At 40.8% G+C, this 20968-nt stretch overlaps 3 protein-coding genes across 5 annotated transcripts; 1 reads left to right on the top strand and 2 right to left on the bottom strand.

The window, feature by feature from the left end:
• Window positions 1–788: 788 nt before the first annotated feature.
• On the top strand, window positions 789–8121 carry tgfa (transforming growth factor, alpha). 3 transcript variants are annotated; one of them, XM_028970092.1, is made up of 7 exons: window positions 789–1103; window positions 3533–3685; window positions 5914–6025; window positions 6361–6510; window positions 6588–6697; window positions 7872–7892; window positions 8025–8091. In XM_028970092.1, the coding sequence occupies exons 1-7, from the start codon at window positions 1064–1066 to the stop codon at window positions 8030–8032; spliced, it is 594 nt and encodes a 197-aa protein (XP_028825925.1). In that variant the 5' UTR covers window positions 789–1063; the 3' UTR covers window positions 8033–8091. The 3 variants fall into 3 exon arrangements, with proteins under 3 accessions (XP_028825925.1, XP_028825926.1, XP_028825927.1); XM_028970093.1 differs by having other exon boundaries at window positions 6588–6739; window positions 8025–8090; XM_028970094.1 differs by lacking the exon at window positions 7872–7892 and having other exon boundaries at window positions 8025–8121.
• A 4470-nt stretch (window positions 8122–12591) lies between these two features.
• hdhd3 (haloacid dehalogenase-like hydrolase domain containing 3) lies at window positions 12592–14097 on the bottom strand. The gene is made up of 2 exons (XM_028970004.1): window positions 13569–14097; window positions 12592–13154 (listed from the first exon to the last, which is right to left on the bottom strand). Exons 1-2 carry the CDS (start codon window positions 13911–13913, stop codon window positions 12759–12761), a joined length of 741 nt encoding a protein of 246 aa, XP_028825837.1. The 5' UTR covers window positions 13914–14097; the 3' UTR covers window positions 12592–12758.
• A 512-nt stretch (window positions 14098–14609) lies between these two features.
• Window positions 14610–16890, bottom strand: trub2 (TruB pseudouridine (psi) synthase family member 2). The gene is made up of 8 exons (XM_028969905.1): window positions 16709–16890; window positions 16360–16491; window positions 15914–15988; window positions 15783–15844; window positions 15623–15704; window positions 15455–15527; window positions 15242–15378; window positions 14610–15121 (listed from the first exon to the last, which is right to left on the bottom strand). Exons 1-8 carry the CDS (start codon window positions 16821–16823, stop codon window positions 14775–14777), a joined length of 1023 nt encoding a protein of 340 aa, XP_028825738.1. The 5' UTR covers window positions 16824–16890; the 3' UTR covers window positions 14610–14774.
• Between the last annotated feature and the right edge of the window lie 4078 nt (window positions 16891–20968).

Raw genomic sequence — 20968 nt, 5'->3', positions numbered from 1 at the left:
ACACAAGTCTTAACAATATTCCTGACCAGACGCCTGTGCTGCTTCATGTGAACTATTCCTATCAATCAAACATGATCTTATTGCATTGATTGTTCATTCTAAGTGATGTAAAACATGTAAACAAAACCCATGGCAAAAGTATAATACATTTGTGTAATAAAAATGCACTGTGACAATGTTTCAAAACTGTTCACCTACTTCCTTCGGCTGCTCCCAGAGTGGGTCGGCTGGTCTGGTTGTCCACACAACCAACATGTGCTTCCTGGCGCACCCCTTTATCTGGGCTTGGGACTTCACCTGAATGTTTTAAATACGTTGATCTGTTTTATTGCAGGTGGTTTTAGACAAGCCAGTCAAATCAGACACATGGATTCTCACGCTTGACATCAATCTGTTTGATGTCACCTGCTTGGTGACACACTGCCCACATTTTGACAGGGATCATGTCAGCTGCAAACATCAGAATAAAGCAGTGAGTAAATCAGAAAGCCAGGAGGACCAGACTGTGAGAACATATGCAGGTTGAGCTGGCTGACAGCATGTCAGAACAGCAGTTCCCACGTGATGGCCATGTCAGGAGGACAGCGTGGGTGAAGAAGCGATTCACTTCTTGCTGTATTGATTGGTCGTGCATGATCTAACTGAAAACAGGTGAAACGTATCAATCACGTCAAATAAAACGTGGAATTTCCCCCGAGAATACGAAACACGAGTCTCTACAGACGGATTAACCGTAATCATAGTGATGTGAATCCTTTCATGTTCTTCAAGCATGTGCGCAGCTCCGCTTCCGTCGCACGCGCGTGCGCGCGCGCGCGCGCGCTCACCGCCGAGGACGAAAGGTGCGGGACGCAGCATGGAAGTGTCCTGCATGGAAGTGTCCTGCAGTGAGACATCACAACATGATCTCGCCCAGGTCGCCGCGCACTGGCGCGCAGTCCCGGCTGAAGCGCGGCGCTGAAGTTGGAGGAGCGAACTCCGGCAGGCGGACGTGAAAGGGACACCTCGCACATTCTGACGAACGCGCAAGGCTGGGCACGTCCCGTCCCGTCCCGTCCCGACGATGAATCTGGTTTTATGGGACACGATTTTCCTCCTCGCTGGTGAGTTTTTTTTTTTTTATCCCAAGTGAAGTCTGGTCGGTAGCGCGGACTGCCTGATTGGTTTTCATGCGCAGGTCATTCGGAAGTGTTTAGTTTTCGTGTCGTTTCGCGGATTCTCGACCACATGACCAGGACGCGCGCCCAGGGTTCCCCTGTTCATGTTCCACATGTTCTGAAAATGCTCATCCGCCGTGGTTTACCGGCTTCTTAAACCTCATTAATACGTTTATTATTGGTGCAACCGTTTATCCAACTCTGCTGGGATGTGCTCCCTAAAAAGAAAAGCAGCTTCTATGCGGTTTAGTCTAAGTTTTATGAATTGTACTGTTTAAAAATCCACAATGGCCCGTTTTCATTTTGGTGCGGATATTTTTTTGGCATGTTTTTGCGGATGTGTAGTCCGCTTTCAGAGAAATATGAAGCATGTCTGACATGAGGGTCCGTGCAGATAAATAAGAATGAAGGGGGGGGGGGGGGGGTTAATTGGCCCTACTGATTTGATTCGTTTCATATGATCTTAATTTTTTTTTTATTTTTTTTATTTAAAAACAAATGCAACATTAGTGTGCAGTGGGGCTGGAAATGAAGGGTGAACAATAGCCAAAATATGTTTCTAAAATTTGTATGTGCTTTTAACTGTGTAGAATAATGAATTATTATTGCGTGTTGTGATCTTTTTGCTTTGCTGGTTTGAATATCTTTGTCATCTGAGGCTAATTTTATCTCTGGTTTGGCTGTGTAGTCTCTAAGATTAGCACAGATTAATGACAAATCGTCCTTAGCCTGTGTAGCGCAGGAATTAATAGTCACAGGTTAATCCGGTCCATGGTCTTTAGTGTAAATTTATATGTAAAAATATATGTATTTTTGCTGTTCAGAGTTTGTTTTGCTATTTATAAAACATTATGGTGTTTTTTTTTTTTTTTTTAGTTTTTTTTTTTTCCCCTTCATCAGTGTTTTGCTTTTGTATGGCACAAAGATTTGCATAAATAATGATCTTGGCACGTTTTGTGAGCCACTGACAAGAATTCTGGAAAAGCACTTCCAAGACAACACACACACACACACACCACCTTGGAGCGGATAATCCTGCTTATATCATGGTCTTGCCAGTAATAATAAAAAAGTGATCAGGAATGTTTCATAGACTTTTACTGTCATCACCTTGCACAAAGTGGTACAAAACTTATGTAAAATGTGCTTGGTCAGCAATAATGTTTATGTAGGTGTCTACATGTCACCAAGGACCGCGCAGAACCTCTAATGTGCCCATAGTGCATCCCGATGTTTTCCCTGGTAAAAGATGCACATGCCACCTATTTTATGTAAAAGAAGATTTATCAGAGCTGTCCACCTTATTCTGTTTTCTTGGTTGTCCAGTTCTGATACTTGTATGAAGGTGCATTTGGTGGTGGTGGACATGGGTCATCATGGGCACCCTGATTGGTCTTTATATGGTCATGCAGGCACAGCTTTTTTTTTTTTTTTGTCTAGGATATGTTGTACTTTGCATAAAAGACAGTCAAACATAGTCTGCAACCTGTACACATATTTACAGGAACTTGTACTTTTTTGTATTTGTGCTTGTATTTGAAAATGAAAGTAGATTGCTTGGGATAATTTAATGGAAGGTATTGCTGGATTCAGCAGTTATGGGTAGTAAGTGTATGTGATATGGCACAAATTGTGCATGATTGTACAATATTACACTTACATTAAATCTGCGAAACTCTGCCATGATGACCAGAACATATAGAATTTTAAACACAGCTAGGTTACGCCCACGTGAACAATGGATGCCAGTAATATGCTCATTGTTGATCAGGAATGGGTAGGAATAAAAAAATAAACTAACAATACCAAAAAAATGTTTTCAACATTTTTCATTAGTCCAGCCCAGAATTTAGGTGCTACTATTGTATGGGTTCTGAATGGATAGATAGCAGTTTAAACTGGTTCACACCAATTCACTGTCAATACAAAACCCGCCTTGATCAGCCTAATTCCGAGGTATACATTTACATTTACAGCATTTATCAGACGCCCTTATCCAGAGCGCCTTACAATCAGTAGTGACTGGGTCAGTCCCCCCCGGAGCAACTTAGGGTTATGCTCAGGGACACAATGGTAGTAAGTGGGATTTGAACCTGGGTCTTCTGGTTCATCGGCGAGTGTGTTACCCACTAGGCTACTACCACCAGACAGAGCAGACATCGTACATACCTTATACAAATGTAAACATGGAGGAACTTGTATGGTATAAGTCAGTCCAGTAAATCTTGTGTGGTGTCAGTAGACTGTTAAGTGTAAAGACATGTATAATTAAGGTGCGTGGTGTGCTGTGGGTGGTGCAGAGTTGCAGTGAAAAGCAAAAGATGCATCTTATAAATGTTACTTATTTGTTTACCGGCATACAATTGTTTTTATAGGTTCCTTCTTTACCTGTGGTCAGGTGCCAGAGAATTCTACTGCTGCTGCCAGCAGCACGTTCACTAGCACCACACCGACTGCAACAGCAACAATGACCGCATCTGCTACAACCACCAGTATCCAGTCCACCACCAAACATACCCCCAGGAGAAGTATGGCTTATTTATTTTTTTATTTTTTTATTTCCATGCTGGGAAGATGTGGTCTGCCTGACCAGTGTTCTCTGTGTGCCGGTGTGCATCCATAGTAACAAGCACAGACCATTGTGTTTTTGGAACACGTACGCAAGGTAGCATGCAATCGTAGATTGAATCAGTGCAACACGAGCGTTTTTTGAATAGAATATGGACTCGGGTCAGTGAAGGGAGGCATTCAGGCATTCTTGGAGAAAATAAGTCCTGATTTAGTACTGAATAGTACTGTGACAGAATAGTGTTGAGAGGAAAGAGAGGATGCTAGGAGATCTGCCCTGGGGAAAACAGGGGGCTTTCACAAGATCTGAAAAAAAAAATGGGAACAATACAGAAATGCTGGAATTCAAAGCCTGTAATGGCATTTCTGCTTCATCTTGTCATTCCCACTCTAGTCTCTGCAGTTCTTCCTCTCTTCCGAAGTCCATCCCAGGAAATGGCATTCTGTCCACATGGGTACGGGTTTGTAAGTAAGCCATAGACTGAGTGATATAAAATATTGAGTTCACTGCGGTTTAGTTGGATCTGCTTTTGGCAGGAGTGTGGTTTTTGAGGAAACATTTTTATGTTACAATAGGGACATGGTGAGAATTTTCCTCTATCCCATGACACTCTGACTCTCTGTTCAAGCAAACCAGGAACCACTGGCTCTATATTTCAGGTTCATCTGAACGTTATCTAGTTAGTCCATGGCTACATTATACTGTAGTCTGTAATTAAAATATTAAATCAAAACGTCTGTAAACGAGCATATGCTCCTGATGCCAGTTTGCCGTTGCATTGGGCCAAAACCACTCACTGCATGAAAATGGTCACCAGCTGGTTTTTAATAGATTTAATTAAACAGCGATTAATGATCATGTATTTCATCTTAAATGTGTATTTAAAAAAAAAAAACACATTATTGGCCTGTATTCAGCAAATAAAACCATTAAGATCACTGTAATTTAATAAAATTAAGAATTGTCCAATGCATTGTTAAAATGTGGAAGGATCTCAGCAGATAAAATGTGGTCTTAAATGAGTATAACCGGAGATGATTTTAAATCTTTGGTGAAGATATAGACAATACAGTTGAACTCACAGCACTGTTCGTAAAAGTAAAAGCATTTCCACACATTATAAAACAAGGAATAAGTTGCTGTGTGGTTCTAAAAACTTGTTTGGGTAATCGCAAAACAAAGTAATGTGGTCTAAAGCCTCCCAAGCGCCAGTCGTCTGTCACCTTGAGAGGAAAGCGAGAGCAACGGGCTTGGTAGCGTGGCAGGTTGCAGCAACTGATCGAAGCAATTAGGTCACCCACCGGATCTGTAGACCGCGACAGAGCACAGGCAATGCAGACATAAGAAGTGATCATGTTGTAGAAGAAACAGGGGTGGGACCAACCTGATGTTACTACCAGTTCAATGAGGGCATTTTGTCATGCCTGAATTTAAATGAATAGCAGCTGGATTTACGCACCATTTTTATGTATTAGTGCCTCAGTGACTGGTTTGAAGGTGATACATTTTTAAAAGATGAAATCAATTTGCCATGACTGAGATGTTCTTTATACGCCAGCAGATGGGCAGAATCATATTAACCCCGGTGGCAAAATTGTGTACGTTTAGCACGTTTGCATTCAAAGTAAATATTCAGATTTAAAAAAAAAAAATGTATGTCATTACATCCCTGAATAGGGAAAATATATTTTGAATTTTCAAAATATGTACAGCTTAATCCTAATGAGTGTATATATGGCTATTCAATGACATTTTAATTTGTCTTAAGGTGTATATTAATCATTTTTACTATAACTCTCAATCAGGATAAATCTACCTGTAAAGGTTTCATTACAATCATGCCAGTTTCCAGCAAGCCTCACCACCACATGGCAGGAATAAATCAACTGACTGGTTACCTGCATCCCAGTTAATGCACCAGCTGAAAGGTGACATTGTGACCAGACCACTTGATAAAGTTTAAATAATTTATATTTGAAAGTAGATACAATGTATTATTGAGATAAAGGAACACTTGAAAAATCTTAGTTTAGATGAGTTGAGAAGTAGAATCTCTGCCTGAATCATAATTTCAGAGTGCAGTGCGTCAATATTGTATCTCCATTGTGAACAGTCAGGTTGTTGAAGGTTTGGTCTATGCAAAGAAACTTGAAGAGTTTAGAGAGCATGTCCCCTTTTCTCTTGCAGAATTTATAGCTGCTGTCCACTCCCATTTTGACGACTGTCCAGACTCTCACAGTCAGTTCTGTTTTCATGGCACTTGCCGCTTCCTGATCCTGGAGGAAACTCCTGCGTGTGTGTGAGTGGAAATTCTTTGACCTCTTGACTTATTTTATATTAACATTTTACTCAATACTCTTACTTAGTCACAGTTCCAGTTGAGAGAAATGTAGCTGAGTAATTATTTTTAGCTCAAACATAAGTAAACCATTTAAATGTCTGCTTTGAGGACACTTGGTAAATGATTCTATTCAAATATTATGCCAGCACTCACAGATTTGTCATGATTGGATCAGGCATATTAATTGGAATTACTGAAAAAGCTGCTGACTTGTTGAGATTGAGAAGTGCTGATTGCTGTTAAAGATGAAACAGATTGGATCAAAGCTCTCTCCTGTGCTTTTATCTCTCCAGGTGTCACCCAGGCTTTGTTGGGATGCGATGTGAACATGCAGACTTGCTGGCTGTGGTCGCCACCAATCATGTCCAGCACACTGCAGCCACCCTGCTGGTTCTCTGTGTGGTTGGCAGCATGCTGCTAATGCTGCTGATCATGCTCTTCCAGTCAGTATCTTCCCCGCTTCCTCTTACCACATACGTCTTTACAGAGCTCTGATATTTTCTCTTCCTCTGCTGTGTAGTTGCTGGTGGAGGCGTGGCGAATGTGAGCGAGGTCGGCTGCTGCCGTGTTGGTTTGAGAAGCCCAGCAACGTGCTGAAAGGCAGGACCTCTTGCTGTCATACTGAAACTGGTACTTTAACATCTCACCTTTTGTGATATGGCCAGCAGCATGGTAAATATATTGCTGCAGTGTGTTTTTTTTTTTTTTTTTTTTTTTTTTTTTTTTCCTTCCCTTTGTTGAATGAATTGTGGCTCGAATTGGTACATTTTTATTTAATCCCCATAGCTGTAGTAAGAGCTCAACAAGAGCTTTTATTTGATTTCTCCCACCTTGATTTGTACGCTATTCCGTACGGCAGTTCCAAGATCGCTGTAATGTACATGGCTTTTTTTCCCCCCAGATGTGTGCATGTGTGTGTGTTGGCAGTTTTTTCTATTGCTTTTTAATAAAAATAGAATTCTCATATTCTCACTGAATATGTATTACAGAACAGAATGTCTAGAGGTCAGTGGGATGTTTCTAAGTGGTGTGTGTGATTTGCTTATGTTTCAACATTGTATTTGTCATAGGGAGACTAATTATACTAGTCAGTAGGGGGGGTTTGTGACTGTGGTGAATGGGAGGGGGAAGAGGGGTGCAGAGTTTTAAATGGCATTCTGTGCCCTTCCTGCTGAAGCATTCCCATTCACTGATTGTCCATCTGGCTTAATCTGCGTGCGTCCTTGGCAAACATGCAGTTGAAGTTGAACTCTGGGGAAATATATGGTGAATTTAAAACTAATGTAAGACACTGAGACACAGGACCAAGGTCAGGGACTAATTTTCTATATATATATATATATATATGATGAATTTAAAACTAATGTAAGATATATAATATTTGGCTAAATTAGGTATTATTTGCCAGATGAAATTGAAACCTATAGGTAATTGCTCCATCATTAGGTATTGGAATCTTGGGCAAGTTATCCCAGTCCGACTCAGTCTGTTCCCACGGCTGTTCAGACTATGGGTGTGGTGTACTTTATTGAATTAAACTGCAGGAGCTTGAAAATGCTTTAATTTAAATGTTGGGTTGGTTTGAAAAGTGATTCAAATGAAGTGTAACTGTAATGCTTTCACAACCGTCTGACTTTAAATGAATTGCATTGTAACCAAATAATCACTATTATTCACTTCAGTCAGTGGCCAGATTAGTTATGGCTGATTGGTGTGTGGCGACGGATGTGATTCTGTGGAAGTTAGTATTTGTTGATGAATGAAGCCTTTTAATTTTTATTTTTTGCTTTTGCTTGTCTCCCAGGCCATGTTCCTTATGCTCAAGGTACAATAATGCAGTGATCTGCAGTTTACTATCTTAGCTAGTTCGGTTCATAGTTAGCTTTCAATTGGTATGTATTTTTCAATGACTTTGCATTAATACAGCATTGTATTTTTTTTTTTTTCATTTTTGCAGTGGTTTGAAGAGTGAAGCTTTGATTTGGCTGTACTCTCCATTTATCCTATCCTACTATACCCTGCCATTGTTTGGGATCTAAGTGGAGGTACTGAAGGTTTTTTTTTTTTTTTTTTTTTTTTTTTTTTTTTTTTTTTTTAAACCATTGAAAGAAAATGTGAAACAGATTCTGATCCACTGGAGACTTTCCCACACTTCACTTGCTTAGTGTGAATGCCCATGACACGATGACTGTCCTGTAGCACTGCAAAGTGACAACTGTGAAGGACAACATGGAAATTCTGGTGCAAAATGACTAAATGATTGAAGTTCAAGACGTGATGAATTGTGGACTGCATTGAATGGCCTATGATTTTTAGAGCTTACCAGTGCTTTAGCACTTAACAAGAGTGAGATGTTTGTACTTGAAGCTATATCCAGAATCCTAATTTTTGCCTTTGCACGGCATCATAGTCCTTTCCCAGCTGAGTGTAATATGGGTTTATGGGGCATCCTATGGAGCAACATGCAATTTTTTACATTTTAATTGCTTACTGCTAGACAAAAAATGTTGTCTGGGATTGGACCACCACATACTGGAGTTGTACCTGATATAGCATGACAGGTTGAACAACTTTTTGAATGAGATATTTTCTTAGTTGTGAGAATACCAGTACTTCTTTATGTGACTGACCTTTATTATGATTATTGTTTTTTTTTTTTTTTTTTTTTTTTACTTTATCCAGATGAAATGTTCATGCACTGGCTTAGAAATATCCTCATAATTATTTTATATACATTTCTTCCATTTACTGTGTATAATTGCTACAGTTACTATACTCTAAATTGACCACAGAGCTTTAGAGCCTCTGCATATTTAAATTTCACGAAAGAGCACAAAAATATTTCACGGGTGGTGAGGATTTGTATTTGGCAAAAAAACCACAATCTAAATGAGAAATGTATTTATTTATTTATTTCTAGGTAGCTAGCATCTATATAAAAATGGATTTTTCTTTTCTTTTTTATCGCCATATAAATGTTACATTTGGCCTTTTTTAAAATTTATATTCTGACTGTGAAATGGTAACTTGCCATATTTGCCCTCAAAACATGCAATCTAGTTCAAATTTTGAACCAAATGTACATCAAGAAATACAATGTTTGGGTTTGCCCTCACTCAGTTGGCAGTTAAAAGTATACGTAATATTAAATAACAGAATAACTGGTCTACCTCAGCTGCCTTAGAATGCTTGAAACTATTTTGATTGTCAGCATTTCATGAAAGTGGTTACTGCCATTCTCTATTTGTCTGAAGCTCTGTTCACTAGATACACTTCTATACAGAGTAGTCGATTCACTTTACATTTACATTTTACAGTGTGTGCTAGCTCTTCTGCATGGACCAACTAAGTTTCCCCCTGTCCTCCTGTAGGGTGTCACAATTGACCACTTGGGAAGTGTCGTACACTTAATCATGAACACGCTAAAATGCATGTGTGGCTCACAGATGTGGTGAATACAGCACAAGCTATTTTAAGGTTTATTAAGGACCTTTTTAGACTTGTTTAATGTAACTGTTTAGCACCAGTTTTATCTGATTTAATGCAAGCCTCCTCAGTTTTATGGTGTCTGTTGGAGTGATTTATGTATCAGATCTTATTGTCAGATGTGTTTGCAACTCTTTTGTTACACTGTGGAAGATTCATTACATGACCTAATGTATGAAGGGAAGAAATGTCAGTAGTTGTTGGATATCTAGCTAAACGCTTCAATGAGGTCTGCAAAAGAATTATTGCTTGTACCACATAATGAATATGAACTGAAATACCTCATGTATATGGAGATGAAAAATATTGTTCATGGTCAAATGTTTTCATTAATTTATTTGTATTGTTCTTGTTTATTTAAAAATATTTCTGCATGAAGTTGCAATGAATGCATTTCTATAAATGTAAATAAAGAGCCTCAGACTAAGAGCAGGGCAAAGTGAGTTGCTGGTAGGTAATGTGTGTACCTATAGAGTTGCTTAATTTATTAAGGTAATGCAATTCAAAATATGAATTATTAAAGTTACAAGGATTATTATGTCGAAACAGGCATTTTGAGCTGTTGGGTGTTTAATGTCATCATAACTTGTGTTTCTAAGGAATCTAATCTTTTATGTGTCATTACCTCAGTTAATGGAACAGAACATCAGCTGGATGACATCATTGAGTCATTAGTGCCTCAGTTCTCAGTGGCCTGTTTCACATTAATTATTTGTAAGGCGTTTCAATGATAATATGCCATGTGTCCTGCAGTATAATGTTCATGCATTCAATTAAAGATGCATACTGTAAATAGTATTTCTTTATTTTTGTGGTATTTGGTGGAATAGCTGGTAAGTCAAATAAGCCAAACCAATTATTGTTGGCAATTATTTATGATTTGCTTGATCTATGACACTGTAGTGGCCTAGTGGTTAAGGAAGAGGCCTCGAAATCAGATGATTGCTAGTTCAAATCCTTATCCACTAACAATCACTTCACTTTTTTTTAGTTTTTATTAAATTCTTATTTTCCTCCTGACCTCATTTATACCTTTCTGATATGTTGCTTCCATTGCACCTAATTATTTCTCCATTTTGTTCTTTCTCTCTTCCATTTGGGTGAAATGTGAAAAACCTCAGGCACCACAAAACAAAGAGCTCTTGCACCAGAGTGCTTTTTTTTTTTTTTTTTTTTTTTTAGCAATAGGAAAGTTGTTCCTTTTTATTTCACTTTTCTTTTATCTGTCTCTCTGTGCTCCCTCACATTCATGGTGAGGAGAAGCATTAGAGACAACAGATGTGCCTGTGGCTTTTTTGTCTTTTAGCTTGGAAAAGTACTTTAGGGTTGTTTCACTGAACTTCTCAGAATGTGTTCTTGCTTTGACTGTGGGATTTTGTATATTGTATTGTGATTCATCTCGTGGACACAGCTCTCATGGACACAGCGGAGTTTCCCTATCCCCAATCCTAATTATGCTGAAATTGGATTGGTTGGGAGCCGTTTAGTGCCGACTGGCTGAGCTGCTAAAGCTCTCCACTTTAAGGAGCTCTGCTGGGAGACTCTGCCTGAAGATACAGAAAGGGCTTGGAAAGAAACTGCAAGAAGCAGTGAATGAAACAAAGAGACTGTTCTAATCACATGAGATGATGCTAGGTTTGCACACAACTCTCACAAACAAACGTGAAGATGGCCAGGGTAGTCTCCTGGGAGTTTCTCTCTATTGCCATTATTGTTCTCAATTCTCCTCAATCACTGTCTATCCCTTGGCCACAAACTCATTTCTTCTTTTTGATCTCAGCCCAGGCCTTCTCTGTATCAGTCCTGAAGCAGATGGTAAGGAATAAGAGTATTTGGGTATTAGGGTTAAGCAATCAGCCCCCATCAACGTAGCAGACCCATGCTTCCAGCCCTCAGTAGCCATAATACTGCGTACCACATTCACACCGGTTCCAAAATGCTAGTAATTATATAAGTGTCAGTTTAAACTATAATAAACAATAAAATTTACTCGACTTCAGTCGTCAATTAACTCCACTTTCCTCAAATCTTAGTTCAATCACCAACATAAAATAAAATTGCAAGAAAAATAAAAAACATGAAAGTGAACTGATTAGTAAATAAATTGGATATGAATGCTGTATTCAATTTATGAATGAATAGCAGAACGTTGGTGTATTTCATCTTGACATCCTCCTAAACCCGCCTCACGCTTCATCATTTTAATATATACATTTATAATGACACTTCATTATTATGTTTGAGGCTTTTGCTGAAGTGACAAATGTAAATGTACAATTTGTATCTAGAGGTACTTTATGAGATGGTACACTGCATTTCCTGAACTGTGAGCTGTTTCCCTCTGGTGGTTTGTGAAGATACTGCAACGTTTCAATTACGATTAATTGAAGATTAGTTTGAATTTCTCAATGTTTTATTCATTAAATCATAAATAAAACAAATTTATGGTGTTTCTTTATAATTGTTTAATTTAGAAAATGCAAAAGGAAAACCAAAACATTGTGGTGTTCCTACCCTTTGCCTAAATAATAAATATTATTTACAGAGATGTCTTCCACAAGGACAACTTCTGGCCAGAGTTGCAGCCAAAAAGACATACTTCTGACATGGGAAAAAAAAGTGGCCAAAAATATAGGAACTGGGGTCCATAAGAATGGCAGCAGGTTTACTGAAGGCCTGGAGAGTGGAACAATAATGAGGGTCTGCACGCTGCAGAGAAGCAAGGTGCAGGTTCCATGCACATCTTGGGGTATGGTTCTGCAAACGAAGCTGGAGAATTAGGCAGGAGTAGTGATGTCCTCAAGTCTGAGAAATACAGGCAGATACTCATGCAATTCAATCACAGGTAAGTGCATGATTCACTAACAATTTCTTCTGTAGCCTGGCAAGGACCCCAAACATACAGACAATAAAAGTGAAACTGAAGTGATTGTCATTGTGAAACACTGCAGCGCAGCACAGCACACAGAGCAAAATGTGTCCTCTGCTTTGAACTAATCACTCTTGGTGAGCAGTGGGCAGCCATGTCAGGTGCCTGGGGAGCAGTGTGTGGTGAGGGGAGGGTGCTTTGCTCAGTGGCACCTTGGTGGTTCGGGATTCAAACCGGCAACCTTCTGATTACAGGGCCACTTCCTTAACCACTAGGCCACCACTGCCCCAATGTCAGTAAGAACTCCCTTAATTTACGAATGGGCTTGATCTTGAACTAGTACGTTTCCTGATGTAGGCGAGCTGGTAATTCATCCAAGCTGCATAGTCTGTGCTGAGAAGGAATATCTGAGCCAGCACCCACGCCATGTCTATCCAGCAGATAGCCACGTATGCCCAGGGATCGGGCAGCAAGGTAGTCGTTTACGAAGTGGTCCCCAACGTGGGCGACGCTGGAGGCGGGGACACCACACATCTGCAGTGCTTGCCTGAAAATGCCTGGATCTGGCTTTGCCACTCCAGCCCCTTCTGAGGTCAGCAGAAAGCTGAAGTGGGGTAGCAGGCCACAGCCTTGCAAGATCCCGTTCAGGCGGTTGTCAAAGTTTGACACCACACCTAGCTGTAGACCCATTGACGCACAGTTCCTGAGGGCCAGTTGAGTGTCTGAAAACACCTGTAAGAAGGGGTACAAGATCAGACAGGTCACAGGTCTCAAACTAAGACCAACAAAACAGGTCAATCAAGTTTTAAAAAGTTATAGAACCCAAACATAAACTTAATAAATGAAAAGACATGAACCTACACTTCAAACCATTTACACAAACATGAATGGAAACATGTTAAATGTGTTACTTGTTTGGTAGAACAACATAGAAGCAGAGATCAAACCAAAACTGGACAATCACGACACACTGATAGTGTTTTTAGGAACTTCATCTTATCAGCACATGGCGAGTAAGATTTTTATAAGGTGACAGGGCCAGGCAATATAAAAATACAACTATAAGCGCGATCATAAGTGAAACATGATGGTAGCTCGACGCCATGGTTAAAATACGGAAGCCTGAGAATGCAGTTAAGTCCTCACCTCCCAGTTCTCAGGCCGTTTGAAGTTGTGGTACAAACGAGTGGCCAAATGATCCAGCACAGACGCGTCGTGCACCCCGCACCGGGCGAACGTGCTACGCACCACCGCCACCCACCACCGCTCCCCGCCCAGGCCCTGCGCGACGCCGTAGTTGGGGTGCAGGGCGGCCTGCTGGCGGTAGGCCTGCCGGAAGGCGGCGTGGAGCTGCGCGGGGTGCAGGGCGAGGCCGGCCCGACGCGCCTCGCTGCAGTACTGCTCCCCGACGGAGAGCCGCACCTTCAGCAGCGTGTCCTTCACGTCCCACAGCACCCAGCGCACAGGCTCACCCGTCGCTGCTCTACTCATTCTCTACTCGCCCCAGATGCGTGTCCCCGAGACCAATATTAAACGGATATAACCAGTTACATGCTCGCGTCACGACGTGAAAATCTGCATCGAAAATGATTTTAAACAGAGGACACGGCAGTCATTGAAAGAATACTTTACACCCAGTCACGTGAGGCACATATTATTGTCACAACCTGGAGACGGTGCTCTCATCAAAACATTCCGTGCGGGAACGGCGGTTCCGGTTAGCAAGTCCCAGTTCCATAACGTTTCACATTTGAGGAATATAAATAACAACCATAAAACCGAGAAAAACAGTATGGTACCATGGGATATCTACTGCCAATAATGGTAAAACTGCAGCGAGATAAGTTCTCGTAATGCTTATTCTAGAAACATCACACAAATGGACCTCATATTTTTAAACAGAATAGTGAGTTTTTGTCATTGTGATGCACTGCAGCACAGCAAACGGTGCACACATTTAAATGCATTTAATCACCCTTAATGAGCAGTGTGCAGCCATGACGGGCATCCGGCCTTGATCAGTGGCACCTTGACAATTTGGGATTTGAACCCAAAACCTTTTAGATGTGACTCTGCTTCCTTTACTGCTAGGTCGAGTGAATGGGGAAAAAATAGGAATACAGAACGTCTCACTATTTGTAATGGGCCAAGATTAAAACTTGACATATTAAATATCAGATAAGGAAGTTATTCTGAATCTTTAATCATATTTTAATAATAATATTTAATCATACATTTGTTTATGTGTTCTTTCATGTTTATTTTACAATAACAATTCTTGTGCAGACAGTTGTAATATGAATGGCATATTCAGGAATATGAAGTGGTAGAGGAGCCACTGGAGCTGTTTTCTCAGGCTCTGTGAGGAAGGAAGTGTCCTGAGGTGGCAGCTGTGGCAGTTTGAGGCTCTGTTGAATCTGAGGATTGTTTGTCTTGTTTGAGTTCTACAGTAGAGCGCATTACAGGTCTGGACAATCCTGCAGCCTTCTGGACAGCCTTTGTTATGGGGCGGGTGTGTTTGACTGCCCTGGCGATGCTATCAGGGGTCCAGTCCTTGTGGAGCAGGGCATCCTGGAGAGTAAACGGCCCATCTCTGGTGCGACGAACTTTGGTGCAAATTGCTGAGCTGCGCAGCTCAAGCCCCACTTCATGTAGAAGCTTGCGGAGGTAACGCTGTGTCTCATTCAAACATTGCACCTCTATAAAAAATATAAAGGGATTAGCTTTTGCTAGGTAAGATAGTTAGTAATAAATAAAATAGAGTCCCTGGAATCTGGGAGAGTTTTCTTCAAACACACAACACCCAGTAGTGTTCTTACCCAGTGTGAAGTGCGGTGGTGTGAAGTTAATACAACGCAGGCCTGTCACAATGGGTGGAGATTTCCCCTGTGGGTGCAGCATCCCACGAACTGCCAGCTCATATGCCTCTTGAGATTGTAGGTCCACATTAGAGTAGCTGCACGGCAGACAACAAATTTCAGTCCGAATCACACAATCATCAGGCACATACCATTAGGCTAAGCATAACTTACGATATCAGGGCTTTCTGATTGGCTCCCTGAATAATGGCCAAGACCCTCTCTAATTTGTCCTGAGTGATGTGCTCTGGAAAGAAGGAGGAAAAAAAGGAAAATGTTGAGGCATGAGGCGAAACACTACAAGTTTAGTATACACTGACAATTGACAAAGTCAAACATTACCATATGTTGTTTTTTCAAGGATGCGCCCATTAGGAGAAAAATCATCTGTTGCCATCCCAAATTCCCCATCAATGGTGTAGCACTAACAAAGAGGAAAAAAAATGATCAAATTCGGTCAGCAATTTTGTTAAAATGCTAGAAATTCATGGCCATAACTAACCCGGGTAACATGTGTCCTGTAGAGATCAGTGAGGGCCTTATTCCCCTGCCCAACTCCTAGAACTGTGAAACAGAGATATCCACTGATATGACAAACAGGATCTATAGATTAAGATGGAGATTTTGGATTACCAAGGACTCCGGAAGAGGACACATCCAGGCGATGCCCCACTCCAACCTGAAGACTCTGAAACTGGGGTCCTCTTACTAATGAAAGGAAGATAAACAGGTCATATTTACTAAATTTGAGAATCATACACAGTGGTCAGTAATCAGTCTTTTTTCAGCAAAAATATTTTAGATCTATAATTTATGAAAAATATTCCATACTGCAGAGGACAATTGGGAGACCAAAAGACACTGTTCCTGTATTTATCAGACACTGTTAACCAGAATGATTTACAATCTGGAGCAGTCAGGGTTACGTGTCTTGCTCAGGGACACAATGGTAGTAAGTGGGGTTTCAACCTGGGACTTTCTGGTCTTCTGGTTCATAGGTGATCTTCTAAACCATTAGGCTACTACCACTCCCGGTAGAGGACTAGTATCAAACACAATGCTAGTGGTTGTGAACACACCCATCGGGGTCCCCGCCAGAACTGGTAACAGGGTCGCAGCCAACGTGACATCCGCAGTGACCTCTGACCTTCTGGGCAACAGCTGGAACTGGACTGCAAGCTTTGGGGGAGCAGGAGGTGCCAAATTTACACCTGAGAAATGTGCAAGAACCATCAGTAAAAATCATCCTCATCATCATCACTGTCACCTACAAATAACACTGTCACCTACAGAATGTTTAGGATGTTTCGGTCTAATGTATGTCTGCAATTAACTTTGATTTTGAGTAATGAAATATGCAAATAACAACGAAAGATAAAATACATGAATGAAAGTGAAGCGTTTTGACTTTTTATTTGTGTCTCCTACCTTTTAATAAACTGGCTTCCACCGTGTCCCGAACCAGTTTCCAGTGAACTCCAGCCGGTTTGTAGACAGCAAACAGCCCCTCCAGACTGCGGAGCAGTCGCCGGGGTGTAACCATTGTCACAATTTACACAAACATCACCATGCCATTGCAACGTTTCGGGAAAAGAGCCGACGTGAGCGTCGTTGAGCAGAAGAAGCGGCAGGGAAGGGAGTAAAATGCTCTTTATTGCCCTCTGCAGCGGCGGAGGTGACATTGCACCGCTGCCTGGCCCCACTCCCGGACCACTGGAATGGAAACGAAAAATTAATCTAAACCAGTACAATTTGTGATTTCTCATTTTAAAATCAATTCACGATGAAGTGAAGACTTGTAACATATTAGTAAGATAATTACTCTACAAAGGTTTGAATGGTTCTATGTTCATTTAGTCATTTGGCCAATTAATATCAATCCACTATATCAAGGTTTGCATAATTATTGTGCACCTTTTTTATTCAAAAAATAATTTTTTCAGCTTCAGTCGCTTATTCCAGCCATAGCCTCATCGGCCATTTTTTGATGTGCGTGTGCACTGGCTCGTACACTAGTGGTGAGCGGTGAAAAATGTAGAGTATGTGGACAAAATGATCGGTGAACCTGGTATTTAAGTGAAATCAGTTAATTCTTTGCCACATCTACGGATTGGTTCGGAAGCAAGGTTTTCGCAAGTGAGGTAGCCTTTGCCACACCATCAAACATGGTTTTAGTAATAACAGTCAAGTTAAATGGAACTTTATTTCAAGATTCATATACTGCTAAGAAGATGCACTTGAGCAGAACCAAAGCTACCATGACGATTACCATGAATGCCCACATTGGACATCATGCTTGCAAACATAAAGAAACATGGATATTGAGACCACTGTTGTAAAAATATACACAACTCTCAGTGTCAGATTTTCGAAGAGAGGAATATCATTCCCTTTTGCTCCTGTTGCTATAGAGTGGCATGAGATTTGTCCACACGGTGGCTAACCTGTCAACCTGCTGTGACTTGTTTCCTTGAAACCTGGCCTGCTCTTACCTCATATGTCCCTTGGGGAGGACTGTCCAGTGACACTGAGGAGAATTGTTCAGGATGAACTAGAAACTGACACTGTTGGGATTTAGATGTGCTTTTTCCACAACGTTGGATGTGTCTGGTTAAGACGTTAGAGCTAACTGATCTCTGCATTGCAGATGTGTATAAAGGAGTACGACACCTCTCCACACACTATTTCTCAAACGAATGTAACCATTTGTTTCTGTCATTTACAGCAGGCTAAGAGGAGGTCACACATGAACAAAAAAGCTCTACACCCTTAAAATGACATGTTCTCAGTCATGATGAGACCACCAGAGGGATCCTGGTCCCTGGCAATGAACTGCTGACGAGAAAACTCAGAGGGTCACCACAGCCACCACTATTGTAAGGCCCTGGACCCGTATAGACTATAATACTGGACTAAACAACCACTCTGCACCGTCCAGTACCTCCAAACATGGACAGATGCTCTACAATTTTGACTTACCTACCACTACACCTGTTGGACTATTTTTTTTACTTGGACAAATCATCACAAACCCTGCACTGACACCAATTGCAGGCTCACTCTACTCTGGAAAGGGGGTCCCTCTCTGTGCCACTCCTTCCCAAGTTTTCTACCTGTCTATTCTCTCTCCTAATGTTTTTCTTTGTGTACAGAAGGATCAAGTGTGAGACATACTGTATGTGATTTTGGGCTATATAAGAAATACATGTTGTAGTTGTAGTAGTCTCCATCAGTCCCCACACATGACCTCATGGGACAGGGCTTACTGAGTTAGTAGGTATTAGTAGGTATTAGTAGGTGTAGGTTAGTAGGTATTTTCCTGCTAAGTCCAAAGCTTAATCTGCTGTGTGGTCGTGACCATTTGACTTGTTTGTAGGGCTGCACATTTTACGATTTATGTGATGATTAACCAGACAAAAAAACTGATAAAAGTGAACACTGGCTAAAAAATGTACCTAGCATTTTAGCATTTTCGTAATGTGAATTAAACAAAATAATAAATCTCTCTCAGTAGCATTATAGTAAAGTAAAAATTTGCTCATAAGCATGAATTTGTTTGGTAAAAAAAAAACCACAATAAACAAACAACAGCTACAGTTTACTTTTTTCAGTGCATCCATACAAGTTTAGCGTCTGTTCACTTTTTTTGGTGCGATTAGCCCAGGGACAATGTGTAATATAAAATCTGTTCTCCCAGCTAATGTAGTGTAGGTTTTGAAATTGAATGAAAAATTCCTTCATTCATAAAAATGTTCAGGAAGTCATTATCTTTGCAGCAGTAACACATACACTGAAAAAAGTGAACACTGGCTAAACTTAATGTTGCAGTGCTAGTTCAATGATCTTCAGCTAGTCACTTAACAAAGGGTAGTGTGTGGAGACCATGAAGTTATTGCAAATAGATTCTAATCAGCCAGACTAATTTTCTGTTCATACTGAAAGGTAACAGGCTCAGCCGACGGAAGAACTACACAGACTTCAGTCGTGTTATTGATTCCATCCAGGAACAATTACAAGGTCCGAGGAACGGCATGGTTATAGATGGATGTTCACATAGTGCAGAGAAAATGGAAGTTAGAATCATAATACTTAAGTTGGATCTGAGGGGTCAGCATGCAGGTGTAAACGTAAACTTCACAGGAGACTGTACTTCTCAAAGGGACCTAATTATATTCGGCACATTGATTGATATGAATTATTTATTCATTTGGAAAATTATTTGTCTGAATTTCAGCAAAACAAGCAGTGACCCAAGAGTTTTTGGTTGCTATTTTATAGAAGCTTTAGAATTTTTTACAGACCGTGGTACACAATAACTTGTGTGCACAGGATCATTTTTTCCATTTCATGGGACTTAAGAAATGCAGAGCTAGTCAGCGATCTTGTAGTTAGTAATATTACATTTTGTGGCTCTTTCTCTCCAGATGCCTGGTGAATGAAGACGTCGTCCCAGCTATTTCAGTGAAGGTGGTTCCACAAATGGTTCCATTTTTTCACTGTAGCTTGTGAGAAGTGAGAAAGTGAATTGATTGTCACTTGTGATACACAGCTGCACAGCACACGGTGCACACAGTGAAAGTTGTCCTCTGCATTTAACCCATCACCCTGAGTGAGAAGTGGGCAGCCATGACAGGCGCCCAGGGAGCAGCATGTGGGGACGATGCTTTGCTCAGTGGCACCTCAGTGGCACCTTAGCGGATGGGGATACGAACCGGCAACCTTCTGATTACAGGGCCACTTCTTTAACCGCTAGGCCACCAGTGCCCATATTCTAATTCTATTCTATATAATTACAAATTACAAATGTGTGCCTCTATTTCTGACCACCTATCTACTGTTACTGTAACTTAAAAAAGTTTTAAGTTACAGTGAATGGGGTCTGTGTGAAACATTGTGTCAATACACGGTATACTGACAATAAACCAATCTTGAATCTTGAATAGAGATAATCAAAAACCACAAGATGGTTCAACCATGAGATGTTGTTGAGCTGAGTCAGAAATTCAAGGCTGCATGTTTGCATTTTGTCACTGTGAGGTGAGGTTCCTTCTCCAAAAGTGGGATTTTCTTTAAACTTCCGAAAAAGGTGGAGGGCACTGCAGTGGAACATGTTTTACATTCCGCACTGTTGCTTCTGCTGTAAAGTTGCGTGATAAATAGCAATTAGCATGAAGGTGTTGTACATGCCTCCCAGCATTCACAAGAGATCTGATCTGGCACCTCACACATTCAAGGTAAATTCATAATTAACCGTGACAGTGAACCAGAGCTGTGGGCTTTGTCTGCAAGGTGCAGCACTATGGGAGCTAATTCTTTGTGTGAGCCTAATCTGGACACAGGTTTTAAGGAAAGCAGAACAGCCCGGACTCAGGTGTTGTGCTCCCACGATGCACGGGGGCCAAAACGCATTGTGATTTAACAGATTAGAAATGAATCTTTGTTTTGTTATGCTGAAGTTTGAAGCCTTTGATGAGTAAAAACAGAATTCAGTCGTAAACACTTAAAAGAGATGTGGAGATATAAAGCTCATTTGCATGAATGAATAGTATGGGGCTTTTTGCCCATAACAGCGGGGACTCGGCTTGTGAGAAGCTGGGTCTTCTATTCTCTAGTGTCATCTTGGTGGAAAATGACACCCTCTTCTTTACATTATTTATAACAGTAATCATGGGACCATGATTGTAAATC

Source organism: Denticeps clupeoides, chromosome 2 (genome assembly GCF_900700375.1).
Source record: "Denticeps clupeoides chromosome 2, fDenClu1.1, whole genome shotgun sequence".
Taxonomy (NCBI): domain Eukaryota; kingdom Metazoa; phylum Chordata; class Actinopteri; order Clupeiformes; family Denticipitidae; genus Denticeps; species Denticeps clupeoides.
The sequence above is the reverse complement of the archived record's forward strand: the minus strand, read 5'-3'. Positions and strand labels throughout refer to the sequence as shown.

Bases quoted from the DNA above. Each gene is read 5' to 3' on its own strand.
- tgfa (XM_028970092.1), top strand. From the start codon at position 1,064: ATGAATCTGGTTTTATGGGACACGATTTTCCTCCTCGCTG. The intron at 6,511-6,587 runs GTCAGTATCTTC...TCTGCTGTGTAG, and splicing joins CTGCTGATCATGCTCTTCCA to TTGCTGGTGGAGGCGTGGCG. The intron at 6,698-7,871 runs GTACTTTAACAT...CTTGTCTCCCAG, and splicing joins TTGCTGTCATACTGAAACTG to GCCATGTTCCTTATGCTCAA.
- hdhd3 (XM_028970004.1), bottom strand. From the start codon at position 13,913: ATGAGTAGAGCAGCGACGGGTGAGCCTGTGCGCTGGGTGCTGTGGGAC. The intron at 13,155-13,568 runs GTGAGGACTTAA...CCCTTCTTACAG, and splicing joins AACGGCCTGAGAACTGGGAG to GTGTTTTCAGACACTCAACT.
- trub2 (XM_028969905.1), bottom strand. From the start codon at position 16,823: ATGGTTACACCCCGGCGACTGCTCCGCAGTCTGGAGGGGCTGTTTGCT. The intron at 15,379-15,454 runs GTAAGTTATGCT...TCTGCCGTGCAG, and splicing joins AATCAGAAAGCCCTGATATC to CTACTCTAATGTGGACCTAC. The intron at 15,122-15,241 runs GTAAGAACACTA...TATTTTTTATAG, and splicing joins ACCACCGCACTTCACACTGG to AGGTGCAATGTTTGAATGAG.